At 40.2% G+C, this 15,835-nt stretch overlaps 1 protein-coding gene across 5 annotated transcripts in view; it reads right to left on the minus strand.

Annotated features, from left to right (window-relative positions):
- Nucleotides 1-15,835, minus strand: part of grik2 (glutamate receptor, ionotropic, kainate 2) — a 254,762-nt gene that overhangs the window by 179,818 nt on the left and 59,109 nt on the right. For 3 of the 5 annotated variants that reach the window (XM_034873461.1, XM_034873463.1, XM_034873464.1), the window contains exon 3: nt 1,188-1,355. In XM_034873461.1, coding sequence (XP_034729352.1) covers nt 1,188-1,355 — 168 coding nt within the window. Of the gene's footprint in view, nt 1-1,187; nt 1,356-2,766; nt 3,011-15,835 lie in introns of those variants that run through there. The other 2 variants (XM_034873462.1, XM_034873465.1) reach the window with 2 other exon arrangements.

Consider the following 15,835-nt stretch of genomic DNA (forward strand, 5'->3'; position numbering starts at 1 on the left):
TGACGCTCATCCCGAAAGTATTTAATTTAGTTTCTGTTTGTGTTTTCTGTTAACCTCAATTACTGGAAACGAGTCAAACGAGTCAAAGCTGCAGGGCACAAGGAAGTAAGAGCTCACCAAGTTTTAATTTTTAGGTTTTAGGTAGCTGGTATGTACATAAGGCTTGGGCTGCTTTCATACCTGAGCAGTTTGGTCAGTTTTAACTGAGCCCTGAAGGGTTTCGTTGGATAGTCCGGTTGGTTTGGGGGGTTTTGTGAATGCTAATTTTATGGTTTTATAACCAAATATTTACACATCTGGTTACACTTTACTTGAAGGTATAAACACAAGAGTGACATGACACTGTCATAAACGTGTCCCAAGACAAATCATAAACGTTTATGACATAACACTTCTTTTAGTAAGTGTCATTCGGTTTTGTCATGACAAGTTATGGTTATAGTTAAGGTTCAAGGGTCATGACTGTGTTCACGATAGTGTCATGTCACTCTTACGTGGAAAACTTCAAGTAAAGAGTTACCACATATTTTTTGCAATGTATTGTATGAACATTTATATATACTGTGAATATATCTACTGATCTTGATTCCTAACCTCTACCACATTATCTTTCCTCAATACAAAGCTGAATCTTAAGGTGTGACCAATTTGAGCTTGCTTTTATGAAATTATCCGGAGGACATACAAACAACGGCACCGCTTTGTATTTCCTCCATTGTGCCCTCTAATCACATTATTTGATATTAGGGAGTTGGTTAAATCACTGAGACAGGATATAATAGCTCGTAATTGATAAGAGACTTGAAATGTCAGTCTGATGCACACACAAAACTGATAGATTATAGCACTTTATTGACTGTCTCTGGGGGCCAAACAGGTCTTTGAATTACTGCCGCTGAGTCTTTACCTGGAACCAATCAATTCCCTCTGTTTACATTTGAAGTGCTCAGCCATTTCTCCCTTGCCTGATTATAATTGTCACAATCTAAGCCACTGCAGCTCGCAAGCCTCGAACGGGGAATACATTTACAATGCAAAGCAGCTATGGCATAGCATATGGGGCACAAACATACACACACACACACAAACAAACACACACACACACACACATACATATTATATATTCACAGCAGCCGGGAGCATGCCAACACTGGAGGTAGATCTTCCAACCACAAACACATAAATACCTTTCCTGGAGGCTTCAAAGCTGTCATAGATGTTTATCCTTTGGATGTCGTAGGTGAGCGTGGTGTTTGGCAGTAGGGTTCTGTTCCTGTTGATTGTGTTTAAAGCAAATTTAAAGGCTAGTTCCTCAGCACCTGACGGGCCGCTTTCAATGGACTCAAATATGCCCCCTGTCAAAGAAAGAGACACAAGTGGTTAGTGATGTATCAGGGTTGTTTAAATTGAAAAAGGTGCTTAACAATAGCCAGTAGTCTTGATTAAATAATAGTAGGAAGAAGCATCGTAATCAGTAACCTGGCTTAAAAGGATTTTTTTTCTCCAAATATATACACTCCCTTCTTGCTGTCCACAGAAAAAGGGAATTGATTTCCAAAAAAACAAAGGCCTGTTGCATCTTTACAGTGCAAGCTTTAGTTGCTAGAGGATTAAAACAAGAGCAAGACGTGTCAACTGCACATCAGCCTTTCTCACGGTCAGTGGGTATTACAAAAAGAAGATACCAGTACCAATACAAGAACCCTTGAAGTGATGCCGACATCTTTGACCCTATTCACCTACCCTGGAAATCTCGCGAGAGCACAATTTGAATTTGCTCAGCAAGTTACTCTGGCACCGAGTAATGCTGCTCATTAACTATGCCCTTGTAGCCGAGCTGTACCAATCACATCGGTGTAGTATGTCATAGGCGGGCCAGAGGTGAGCTAAACAGATGATGACAATCTTTAAAAACCTTGACTCTAATTGTCAACAAAATGAAACAATAATTTTGAACCTGGCTTCATCAATTGTTTAGATTTATGGTCAGGAAATGTATACAAATGAATATATTTAATGAGATAATTAGCCATTAGCTAATTAGCCATTAGCTAATTTTAACATACATTTCAGAAAACTTGCAATACAAAAAAATATGTTATCATCTGGGGACTGAAAAAGTTTTTAATACTACGTTGTACAGGGGTACTTCCGTCAATAAGGTATTTAGTACCGGTACCCAGCTCTAATAATCACACATTGACAAATCCTGTCACCATTTACCTGAGCAGCATTCAGTGGTTTTCCTCCTGTTCCAGTCAACGTATCCCCACACGTGCCTGCACACCTGCACCTTCCAATTACTTAATTAGTCTCCTAGTTTAGTGTACCAGCCCATTTCCATCTACTGCTTGCCACAGACACATTATGTATCTTCTGTATGAAATGTATGTTAAAAAAGGAGACATTTGTTTTAATAGGTTTCTACTGAATATCCGCAACGAAGCCATGACGACTGCATCTACACCGGCGTTCCTAGCTAACCATGCATTTTAGAGAGAGAGATAGACAGAGAGAGAGAGAGACAGAGAGAGAGAGAGAGAGAGAGAGAGAGAGAGAGAGAGAGAGAGAGTCTCCACTGCTCGTGCGGGTGCGGCGCTAGCGAGCTATTTGAAACCCCGGTCAATCCTAAATGTAGCTAGCTAACTTAGCTAACATAAGCAAGACGCCGAAAAAGACAAACTGTAAAACCGCTTTGGATTTACTAAAATTGACTCTCCTACTCTGTAAAAAACCAAAACAATACACAACTAGGTAATTACATACCAGTATATCCACTGAATGGACGGAGATGTAGTTGATATCAAACCTCCATTGTCCCGGTCCCTGTCCATTAAGACACCAAAAGAAAAACGACAAGTGGTAGCCTGGTAGCCTCCTGGTAACTGTAGTACATCTTGTACACAACTTGTATAGCTGCGACAGTTATTACCACACAATTAATTATCACTATATTAATAATAGGTTAAGAATATAACAAGTAACGAGAAAACTTGTCCTTAGCTAGCTAGCTACTACTTTTGGAATTTTCACACGGCACCGCTGCACACGTTCCCTCTTCAGTTAATTCAAAGATGTTCCCCTGGGAAGATGCACCACTTTCTTATTGATCCATCGATTGCTATTTATGAGCACTCTAGGTTTCTGAGTCTCTTGAAAGAAAATCATGTTGGGTAAAGTAAGGAATGTTTACAAGTCAACAATGCCAGTTATTTAAGTCAGATTGCTTCAGTAAGCAACCTTGGAAATGGTTGCACTATAAAAGTCCAAACTGATGGCTTTATGTTCTTGTTTTGTTTGTGATTTGTGTTAACATGTTTGGGAGGATTAAATGTCAGTAGAGTTATGAAGTGGGAGGAGTTGCTGGCTCTGTAAGTATTTATTTCCACAATTTCTTCCAAATTTGTCTTTTAAAAACGCTATTTTTTTCATGTATTGATGTTCATCAATACATACATGGCAGTCTCCTGGATAATTTAAAAGGTAGGCCTATCTCACATTTTTTCACCATTTTGTTTTGAACCTGGACCCTATTGTCTCATGTTTTGTGTCTTAGTTACTGATAAGAACAACAATCCCGTATTGAGCAATATCTCATCGGCAGAGGTGAAGCATACTACAAAGTAAGTTAATGGGTCAATTGTCCAGCTTGTATTTACCTTCACAAAAGTGCTTATTTGGACACTGACAGGCTCAGATTAATATTCTAAGTGTCTAACAACATTGTGGAAAGTATTTCTACAGAGATAGACCTTTAAAACATATTTAAGACCTTTCTGTTTAATCAGAAACAGCTCTGAAGGTGTTACCGCTAAACCCACCAGACTCCATTAAAAAAAAACATACTTTTAGCGTGTTTAGAGCTAACAAATTTTCACTTCAAAACTGTTTAAACTATGTGTTTATTTCAACCAAAACTGGAGTTGTGGTGGTTGGTAAAGCGGAAAGACGACCCAAAACAGTGTTTAATAGTTTTATTTTGTTTTTGTCGACTTTCAATGAAGTCTATTTTACTATGCTAAAATTACAGTTTATTTACATTGAATCTGGTAGGTTTAGCAAACGCAATTTTGCGGATGTTCTTATCTTTAAAAAAAAAGATCTTGCTTTTCAATAGAAAGGTCAACCTCCTTAGAAATGCTTTCCATAATGTTGTCAGACACTTAGAATATTACTCTGAGCCTGTCAGTGGCAAAACAAGCACTTTTGTGGATGTAAATACAAGCTGGACAATTTCCCTATTAACTTACATTGCGCCTTGTTTGGCTGCTGCCAACTGCAGCAATCTTGCTTAATACTGGACCAATGCCAAAGATTGTTGTTCCCATCAGTCACTTGGACACAAAAACGCAGAAAAATGTTGTCCAGTTTGAAAAAAAACGTTAGTTACCCTTTAAGGATATGTTTATGTCAACAAGTCCATATACATGTGATATGTATGACGGTATTGGTCATTTCTTCCTACTCTCTACTAAGACTCAAAGTAGCATTCCATAGATTAGCTCCCATGGCGGAGGCAGGAAATGTGACCTTATACCTAAATCAAAGAACATCGCCGTCACGGTTTTAATCACGTTAACATTGTGAAATGGTTTGATTCAGTTGTATTTATTTTATAGATTTTTGTTGGGGGAATTTCTGGCCTTTATTTGATATGACAGCTTAATAAACAGTAAAGGGGTGAGACAGAGAGAGAGAGAGAGAGAGAGACAGAGAGAGGGAGAGAGAGAAAATGACAGCAAATGATTGTAGAAAAGGGCAGCCTATAGGACAGACTACTTAACATCATCTTAACCATTTCAGCTCCAGGCTGCTTTTTCTTGATATACAATCATATAGTTACAGACTTGAGGCACTGTCACTAAAGCTTAGCTTGGCATATACAGTAAATATCATATGGTTATCATAATTCTGTTCAAATTTGAAACAGGATTTTTGCCTGTATGTGCCAACACACAACAAATAATCTTTATGAATGGATAAAGGCAGAGTATATGTGGAGAAACGTTGTTGATGGGACATTCTGAGCATTACTTCTGTCAAAACAGTTGATTACAGGGCACCCAGATAGCTCAGTAGGTTGAGCGGGTGCCCGCGTGCAGAGGCTTGCTCCTCGGCGCAGCGGGCCCAGGTTCGAATCCAACCTGTGGCCCCTTTGCTGCATGTCTCTCCCCATTTCACACATCTCTGTCTGCCTATATAATAAAGGAGAAAAAACTGAAAAAGTAACTTAAAAAAAAGTTGATTAAAAAGTAATAATTTACATATTGTCTTTTTCCATTTTTAAGATTATTTTTTAGAAACAATTTTAGATTTTTGTATATGTAAAGACAGCAATTACCTAATTTACTGTTAGTACTAAATAAATAAATTACGAATGAATATTCCAAGCCAGCATCTGAAATTTTTAGAGAATGCCTATTTTAACAGAATTTTCTGAGCAGATTTATGGACGTGTATCCTAAATCTAAATACTGCAAAGATTACTTCAATTTCAGCAGTAAGTTTGTGAAATATGTGTTCCAATTTGACTGGATAATGGCTTCAAACAAAAGAGGGGGGGATTTTGACGTGAATCTGGTTCAAACATTAAAGATTCTATGACATGGTGCTCTTTGGATGCTTTTATATACAGTAAGCCTTAGTGGTCCCCTAATACCATATCTGAAGTCTCTTTTATATAGCCCTTAGTGGTCCCCTAATACCATATCTGAAGTCTCTTTTATGTAGACCTTAGTGGTCCCCTAATACCATATCTGAAGTTTCTTTTATATAGACCTTAGTGGTCCCCTAATACCATATCTGAAGTCTCTTTTATGTAGACCTTAGTGGTCCCCTAATACCATATCTGAAGTCTCTTTTATATAGATCTTAGTGGTCCCCTAATACCATATCTGAAGTCTCTTTCCTAAAATTTTGCCTTGGTGCAGAATTACAGCCACTAGAGCCAGTCCTACAATGAGCTTTCCTTTTCTAAGTCTGTAGCTTTTGAGGAGGAGAGCGGGGGGGGGGGGGCAAGGTGGAGCCAACTGCTACTTTGCTCATTTGAAAGCCATGATGGAATCTCTCATGGGTGGGCCAAATTTTCTGGGTGGGCAAAGCAGAGAAAGGGGAAGTAACCTTGCACCTTATGACCTCATTAGGAGCAGGATTCCAGATCAGCCCATCTGAGCTATCATTTTCTCAAAGGCAGAGCAGCAAACCCAGGGCTCACCATTTCTAGCCACTCGGGGACCATAGGCAGGCTTGGGGAACAAACATTACCATGAACCTCATAAAGTGAAATTTTTATGCCATGAGACCTTTAAGGACAGTGATCAGATAATTGTTAGCTAAATGTCTGATAGTTGTACTAAACTGACCTCTTTGTGTTTTTGGAATTTTTGATCAGAGTTTACACCAAAAAAAATACAATCCAATTGCACACGTTTGTACTGATTTCCACCTAGAGAGTTTTTATTTCCATTCAAGCCTGGAACAGTTCCAACATCAACACTGTCTATACAGGTGAAAACCACATATGCTCAAGACTGTAACTAAGCAAGCTTTTAATATCCTTCCACAATACAGTATGTGAATGAACCATGAGCAAAAGCAACCAGATGCAGGGAGGATTAAATACCAATATGAGGCAGTGTAAGGCTGATGTGAGTTTAAAAGAGTGACCTCCAGTGAATACTTGTGACAGCCAGCAGATGAATGAACAGAGAGGAGGCCCTGGTGAGTTGGGGGCTCTGGGGTCCTGGTTCTGAGATCAATGTTCTCTGATTGGTCAGCAAATCAATCAATCAAGCCCTTGAGGAGAAGTGGAGAGCAACGGAGACAGATTGAAGTGTTTTGTTTGAGTTAGCCCTATGGCCTGGCCCTGCTGGCTCAGTGTCAGTCAGACGGAGCTTTATTTACTCCAACTACAAGCACTCTACTGTAGGACCCTCTTCAAGTCCAGACCTGATCCTTACACACCATTGCCTGAGTAGTGCAGGTCGTCCCTCCCCCCGTCACAAGCGATTACCACAGTACAGGCTGATTGTGATCAAGGCTACAAGGATTTCAGTGGACTCTTTAGAAATGCTCTCTTTCCAGGGGCTTTTTCTTTTGTCTGTGTGCCGGAGCCTAAAGCAAACATCTAAACAGAAAGACCCCTGACAGCATCAGCACTGTCGAAAAGGTTCTAGTTTCATTAGTATTCATCTCATGGGAAAGCCCTATTTTGCGTGCCATAATGAGTTTGAAGGAATTAATAAGCATCAGTTAAGCGGGATGTTCTATAATTGGAAAGCTGAGCGTTTGGAATGGCTCTGTTCACACACGAAAAACCTTGTTTTTCCAGCTGAGAATCTCTGCGGTTCCATTGAAAGGAATCTGGTAAATGTGTAGATGAATCACTGCAGGAAGGTGAATGGGTGTTAGAGAGGTGACTGTCTAAGTAGTTAAGCTTGAATATGAATACACATGAAGTCTAAAGAGAAAGTTGCTCGCTTGTCAGCACGGACACAGAGCTATGGAAATGAACGGTGTGAGAACACGGTGCTTATTCTAATCTTAATTAGAGTTAGTCTCGGGTTAGGATCGGAATTATTTAAACAATTTCAATGATTCTATTTCCAACCCCCCTTCTCTCAAACAGTGGGCCTCATTTGCAGATGCTCTATTTATTCTTGCAAATAACAGAAACATCAGCATGCCATACATCTGATTCATGAAACGTGTGCAATCCTTAATATTATAACAAAGAAAAAAGGTATGACAGTCTAGAGGATCAGTGTCCAAGCCTGGATGTAGGCCCTGATGGGCATCCAGCTTGTTTGTTGCTGAGCCAAAGCCTAAGATGGATGTGTGAAGTGAATACAGGACTCACAGAAACATTATACATGGGACCCGCTCCTTTCTTATGCAAACTATCTATCCTGAGCCAATGGTAGTTACCCCCCCCCCTTTTTTTTTTTTTTTTTTCTTTCTTTCTTTCTTACTTCTTGAGGGAGGGATATGGGTGGGAAAGTTAGACAAATGGAAGATACATGTTCAGTATCTGAGTGCAAGTGCAACAACTACAAACAAAACGAAAACCAGATCCAGAAACACAATCTCCTTGTCTGGGCTAATAATAATGATGCTAATAATAGTGCTAAGAGTGATGGAGGGAGGGATTGGGTGGGAATGTATGTTCTTCTGTTCTGTTAAAAAAAAGCAAAAATAGCTGGCAACGCCAAAGAGATTACATTTCCATTTACTACATGAAGCTAAGAATACTGCTGTACTTTTACTACACAAAGCTCAAATAAACAGATGTTGTTTTTTTTGTTAAGTTTGTTAAATGTTCTGGACATTTTTAACTGGGATAAAAATCAGATGCAGACTTTTGACTGATGTGTTTGAGAACCCCTGTTAGAGTGATATGATAAAAAAATATTTGTATTGAAAAAGCTCCTGTATCCATTGAAGCATTTATGATCCTGTAGCACAAAGGGTTGGTAGAACATTTTCCTGGTATCCAGCATGCACAGTGACTGACAGGCGCCCTGAGACGCAGAATATTGAGTCTCTGGTGGCTCTAAAACACAACAAACACTGTTGAGATGAATCCATTAAGTCCCTGTCCTGTCTAGATGGTCTTAGTCCTGTAAGCACAGAGCCGGGTCTTAATAAGACCATGCATCAATCTCTTTTCTTCCCACCACATGCTCCCCAATCGATTGAACCTCCTCAGAAGTTATAAATAATTAATTATGACACTGGTAGTAGCATTGATGTCAGTGTAATCATTACAACCCTAAATAACAGTCAGAGCTTGGCAGGAGGATGATATTGGCATTAGCTGAAGGCTGTACTTCCTTTTTAGGAGCATTTAATGTTACACAAGAAAGTACAACACAGTATGTGGTACAATACAGACAGAATAATATGAGGCTTGCAGGAAAACACAAAAAAACATCTACGGCTTAAGCATATCTGTCACTCTTAACCAACCTGTTGTCACTCCGAACACCCAGGAGAGCGAGGTTTGTTTCCTTAACCGTTATTGCCGCGTGTCACAGAACTGTAAGCCCACCCACAAGCTTTTCCTTAACCTAACAGCGTCAAAAGGGACGCCAATAGTCCCAACCAAGCGCGTCAAAAGGGACACCAACAGTCCCGAAACAAGCGCATTTAAGTATGTTATATTACGTTAAAGGAGACTTTTAGCGTCAATAACAACAACAAAGGCACATGACCAAGCTTCCGTATTTTACGAGATTGGACTGAGAAAGTGTTATCTTAACTGATCTGTACCATGTATGTTTATATATATATATATATACTGTGTATCTATATATAATGTACATATACCATGGAAATGTCATTATTAATAGCTCAGACAAGGAGATTGTGTTGCTGGATCTGGTTTTCGTTTTGTTTGTAGTTGTTTTTTTGTCTGTCAGAAGAATTACAAAAAGACTGCTTGTCTGAATTCCATTAAATAGGAGGAACCCGTTTCATTTTGGAGCAGAACATCATCATTGGGCAGACAACATTTCAAGATAGAACGTTTGTGCTGCATTCGTGTAGTGTCAGAGTAATCGGGAAAATTAGTTTCCACCCGGAAAATTCCCACTGTAATAACATTGTGAAGTAGGAAATGCCTTGACCGAGGTCTGTACTCTCTGAGGGCACTTCTAGTTTTAGTCTGAATTCTGTCATAAACCAAAGTATTGAAAAATCTGAAAGTTTGACTTATATGACGATATATTGTCTGGGAACGCTAAATCAATACAAAAGTACTTAGTACATTTAAAACATTTAAAAGAGCTTGAATGTGCTCAGTAAACTTTATTTGCTGCAATATGGCCAGAAGTTGCCAAGATATCTTTCATAAGAACAAAGTTAACCAACTTTAAATTCTATCCCTAATGGGAAAAAGTTGGTAGTATTGACACATTTCAAAAACACGTTTGTGCTGAAGAAGAAGGCTGTGTAGACCATTTGGTGAATGTGCAGTAAACCATCCATGCTGTTTGGTATGCTCTGTTTGTCACTCCTGCTCTTCCTCCTTCAGTGGGCAAAGGTGAGCTAGGAGACTGTCAGACTCTTAGACTCAGAAGAGTCCAAAGACAGATTTACGCAGAATGTGGATATGATCAGAGTTCCCAACTCAAATTGATTTTATCACAAGAGCAATGGTGGACTTCCATAGCTTGGAAAATCTTCCCATAATAGATAATACATGTTTGTGCATGAATGTTCCCCAAGTTCCCCACATTGGCCTATATGCCACTCCTGGCATCTAGATCAATACTCAGAATGTCACAGTAAATTGCAGACAAATCTCCTGCTGAATTTGAAGAGACAGCGAAGGACAGCCGAGCACCGTCTATTTGCTGTGATTGGTTCACTGCCTGGACACTGTTAAATGCGAAGATGACTTCTGTACTCCTCAGAAACCCTCGAGTGAGTTCATGAACAACATGTCAGCCTAATCCTTATCCATGAAGTGAATAAAGGCCTTATCTAATCCCGCCTCACTGGGCTACGACTTAACTCGGGGCCCTGCAAGGCCATTGGCTGGCCTTTCACACATCTCCTCTCTGGCAGACCCCGGCAAACACCAGGCATCATCCATCTCAATTTTGTCTCTCATAAAAAAAAAAACAGAAATTAATAATAAATCTTGCTTCAGCTCATCTTTTCTGTTGAGTGAAAATTATTTATGAGGAAAAATACGTTGGCTTCCCCCGGCACCTCAACCCACCCTCGGCCCTCACTCCCTGTCTCTTGTTGACAGTTTGATGGCGATCAGTGTCAGAATATCAGCGCTGCAGAACGGGAAGCGTAGCATGACGAGCTCCGAGAGCATGTTCCATCTTTATCACAGCTGAGGCTCTGCTGCAGTCGACAAGTTTGGGGGGAGAGAGGGAGGGCAGGAAACGGGCCAGATGGAGGCGGTAAAGAAGAAAAAAACATGCCAAGGCAACAGGCAATGAATGCAAATTGAATAATGTGGGAACCGATGAGGAAAAAGGGGCAGTGATGTTCATGAGGAAGAATGGGATGCAATCCTCCTTCAAGCACATGCCTCCTAGAAGGAGACAGTTCCTGCAATGGGGCCAATTAGTCTATGTTGACAATAGTTCACTTCCGGGATTGTTAAGGTGCAGTCGGAAATTCACCTCACCTTCAGCTTTCTTTGTGTTGGCGTTCTAACCTCGGGTGGATTTCTGAGGACTATGGTGAACTGCTCCTCAGATCTCTGCAGGGTAAATCCAGACAGCCAGCTACACTATCTGTCCAATCAGAGTTTTTTGCAGCACGACTAAAACAACCTTTGAACGTACACATGTTCCATCAAAACAAGATCCTTCCTGTGACTATTTTGCAGAGGCTCCACAGCTCCATCCGGCTTAGTACACCATAGTATACTAAGAATAAGTATGGCACACTGTAGCATGTCACAGACATAAAGCCAAGGGGAAAGCAGGGGACAGGTCACCTCTGGGTCAAATGGGTTGCTGGGCATAGGCGTCTAGGGCTGCACGTTTATGGCCAAAATGATAATCACGATTATTTTGATCAATATTGTGATAACGATTATTATCACGATTATTTGTTGATTTTAACCAAACAACTTTTATTGTCACATAGGCTATTTATAACAGCTTTTACATCTTTTACTCTGCTCTTGTTACATTTTTATATATCTGATTGATTATAGTTTTGGCACGTTTATAGATACAGTACATATATATATATATATATATATATATATATATTTTTTTTTTTTTTTTTTTAAATATTTACATATGCTGTCTGATAAACGTGTCATTAACGGCGTTAACGCAAACCCATTTTAACAGCGTTGATTTTTTCATCGCAACATTAACTTTCTTTTGTTCTAGCAAACTTTGTAGTTTTCACATGCTGTTGCAACAACTAGTAACGTTAGTAAAACTACAACACCACACAGGATCTAGCTAGACTGGAAAAAAAACAACAGGCACGCCGCAGACATTTTTGGGGGCTACGAGCCGGCCAAAGAGTAGTAACGTTACGTTTTGAGTGGATGGAAAACACAAGATCTCAAAATGGATGGACGTAGCAAAGGTGTCACTATAGAACGGACATGTTCACATTCTTGAACTGAAAATAAGCATATAGTGCTGGACTTGGTCAAGACCAACTTGAACATTCTTAATTCTGGACTCAAGTACTACAGCTCTCCCAGAATTCTTCATGTTAGAATCATTGGAAAAACTGTACAAATCGCGACAAAAATACAAAGATGTAGGGGTTCGAGAGAGGCCCACAACTTATTTTAGCCCTTGCGACAATCAGTTACTTGCATAATGACACATTACACAGGACAAAACAATAAGTGTTCAAGTCCTGACGCTTTTGTTCAACACGTCCCATGCCTGTTATATAGGAACATTGTCAGTTTAATATTGAATCTGATCCCGGCATTAGGAGATCCAAGCCTATCTGAGTAGTCCCATCAGACTGTTATTTCTGAATGTGGATAAAAAACACATGTTTATAGCATCTTGAATTCTTTTTTAAATGATGTAAGTGGCGTAGCTGCAACAGTGGAACAGGGTCGGATGCATCCCTATTTTTGTATGTTCATAGCTTCTAAAAGTCTCAATGATTGAGTAAATGTGCAATCAAGCCCTGTTAAATAGTTAACTACATGTTTTTAATTGTGGAATACAATCGGGAAATAATTTGATTCATACTCCTTCAGTGTTCTATCTCTGTAAGCCCATGCAAAACCTGTACAGTCACTTGTGAATTTGTTTCCCAGAGCGTTGTCATTATTATTCAATGGTCTGTTTGTGCAGAACAGTTTGTACCTTTTTTCATACAAGATCAACAGCAGAAGGCTTTCTATACTTCAGGGAGCTGTCTGCAGCAGTTGAGGGAGTTTTAGAAAAAGAAAGAAAGAAAAAGACTGAAGATGCTTTCACAAAGTGAGCCACTTGAGAATTGCAACTAGGTTGTTGTATTTATTCTATCTTCCATCTTCCTTTATTCATCTCTCTTTCCTATTTCTGTTGCCTTCTTCTTCCTGTACTTTGTTTTTCCTCTTTCCCCACCACTCATCTTTTTCTGTTTCATTTTTATCTGACATCCAGTGAGCACCGATTACTGCAACAGATATAAGTGTGTAATGTGTAATTTTCCTCTCTTTCTCATAATAGAAAATCCGAGGAGCGCTCCTCGCGGCACTTTCACAAATGTCAGTGCTTCTCAGCCACTGTCAAGCACTCAGAGAGACACAAAATGTCAGCCTCTCTCCTCAGTCACAGCCTTTGTGAACTGCTCACATCTGGAAATGTCAATGAGCAATCCACAATGGGAAGGAGCAGATTCTTGGAATGCAGAAACCACAGCATACCCCAATCTACTATAAAGAGCTACTGTAGAGGGTTGGTCATGCAATGCAGAAAAACTCATCCACTCTACTGCTACAAACCTGTGACCCACATCAGCACCCATACAAAGCAAAGTTCACAAACATTTCTATATGATACATTTACCCTAAAAAAGGTAGTGTGTTACAATCAATAACCAATCTTCAAATGTATTGGGATATCTGAATTACTGTGAACAAATGAGACAGATTAATCCCATCCCCCACATTAAGCATTAAGCCATATACCATGATTATTCCTCAGTTATTTTTCACAACTTTACACTTACTGCTGCAAGAAATTTGACTTACTCTTCAACCAATACATGCTCAATCTGGAAAAAACATCTGCATTTTATCTCTTAGTCTATATCAACGACATGTTCAGGTACCGCCGGAAATCCAGCTAGCTAGACCATCTGTCCAATCTAAGTTTTCTGTTGCACAACTAAAATGTACACGTTCAACCAAAACTAGTTCCTTTCCGAGGCATTTTTGCATTCTGCGCTTATCGCTGCCCAATACAATTGTGATTGGTTTAAAGAAATTCCAGTAAACCAGAGCAGGTTTTCCTCCCATCCCGGGATGCTGTGTGGACTAGCCAGACCATCCTCCGCAGCACTGTGAAGGAAGGTCTGGCAATGCAAGACAATCTCTATATTAACTCAATTCTCTGCAGTGCACTGAGTGCACTCTACCTGGTAGCTTTGTTTTTCTGATAAAACTTTTTTTCCTGAAGCCACTGTATGTTTTAAATGCTTGCAATGATACCACAAACACCAGCAGTGTGACACGGCTGTGAGTGTGTATTTGGACATCTCTCCATAAGTGCATGTATTGTTCCTGTGTGTAATATGTAAATTATCAGAGTATAAAAATGTCTCTTCTTCTTTTCCGTGGAGCGCTGGAAGAATGCTCATTGTCACTTTTTACCCAGCTTTATATTCACAGTGGAGGAGGGGCAATACAATTACCACAAAGACCAAACATCTCCTCCTACATGTACTGTGAAAAAAACAACAACAGAGAAGAAATGAATACTGCTGGAATGTATACAGTACATCTCTCTTCCCTACTTACATGCTTCAGCCTACCATTTATCCAAGGCAAGTACTCTACCTTGTGCCGACCATGGGTGTATAATAAAAACAGTCCATGTCGACTAATATGGTTCAGGCACCCAACATTTCTACTACTGCGGAATCGCGGTGCGCGTGATATATGTGTGCCTTGCATTGTCAGCTGTGTGAAAAGTAACACCAGCGATTGTCTGTCCAATGACAAAGTAGGTTGTACAGAAGCATATTAACCAAGCAATCGATCAACCAACCCAGAAACGTCAGCCCTACAATCAACTGACCATAGAAACTGACCATTGACTTAAGGTATGGTAACGTTGTTGACAGTACACATTGTTGGCACTGTTCTTCACAATTAGCACTCAGGGCTGCCGCTGGTAGCAGCACTACTGTGCCCATGCAGCCTTGGATCAGGGTTAATGTTGGCCCAGAAGATTCCCATGTCAAACAGAATGCTTATTCAATTTAACCCCAGGGAATGCTTATTCTATACTTCCAGTGCATCACGTTCCATTCCTCAAACATGGGAGGCAATAACATGCAGCCTCACTATGATCAAGGTTTTTAGAGGACTGTCAGAGAACACATCTTTATTCTGCTTTACAATTCAACCTCCTCCGTATCACGTTAGCTAATTCCCTGTGTGCTGAGGTGGGCATTCAGTCGCTCCGGAGGGGCAGGCACCCCCCTGCGGTCTACAATAAGATACAGTTTGCTAATAGCACAGGGAGTTAATCTTATTATTTCTCTCCTTTCTATCTCTATCTCTCCCTCTGTGGATCTATTTGCTTAACAGTGATAACAATCCCCGCAGCTTAACTCGCCGGGCTGGACCACTACTCTAACAACTTGTTTGCTCCCTCTCTTTTTTAATGAGTAGCTTCGGTTTTGAACTAAGCTGAGGCACATTGATTTTCAGTGCTCAGGCGAGTGTGTGATATTATCTGGCGTAAAAGGGGAAAACTGATGGGAGACGAGGGGTCAGGGGCTCATTCCTCCTGAGGCCATTTTCCCTTGGTGCACCGGCATGATGCCCCCTTACCCTTCCATTGTGAAGTAATCCCTTAGCGTTTAAGGGATCAGCCCAGCTGTGATTAGATATGAAGACGTCTCGACAGACTCATCGATTTGCAAAGGAGGAAACATCAGCCTATGATCGACCAGGTACACAAACACAACCTTGTCCGTGATTCAGATTCATTAAGATATACAGCTCTTGAAGGCTCCAATGCCGAGCTGTCTATAAAGTCTTGCACCCGTAAAAGGATCAATAGCGGATCTTTCAAGCCCTGAATAGAGATTCCTCAGGTCACCATTTTATCTGCTGTACTGCCGATGGCTTGACCAACAGATTTAGAATTAAAGCTGCCAG

Source organism: Etheostoma cragini, chromosome 6 (assembly GCF_013103735.1).
Source record: "Etheostoma cragini isolate CJK2018 chromosome 6, CSU_Ecrag_1.0, whole genome shotgun sequence".
Lineage (NCBI taxonomy): Eukaryota > Metazoa > Chordata > Actinopteri > Perciformes > Percidae > Etheostoma > Etheostoma cragini.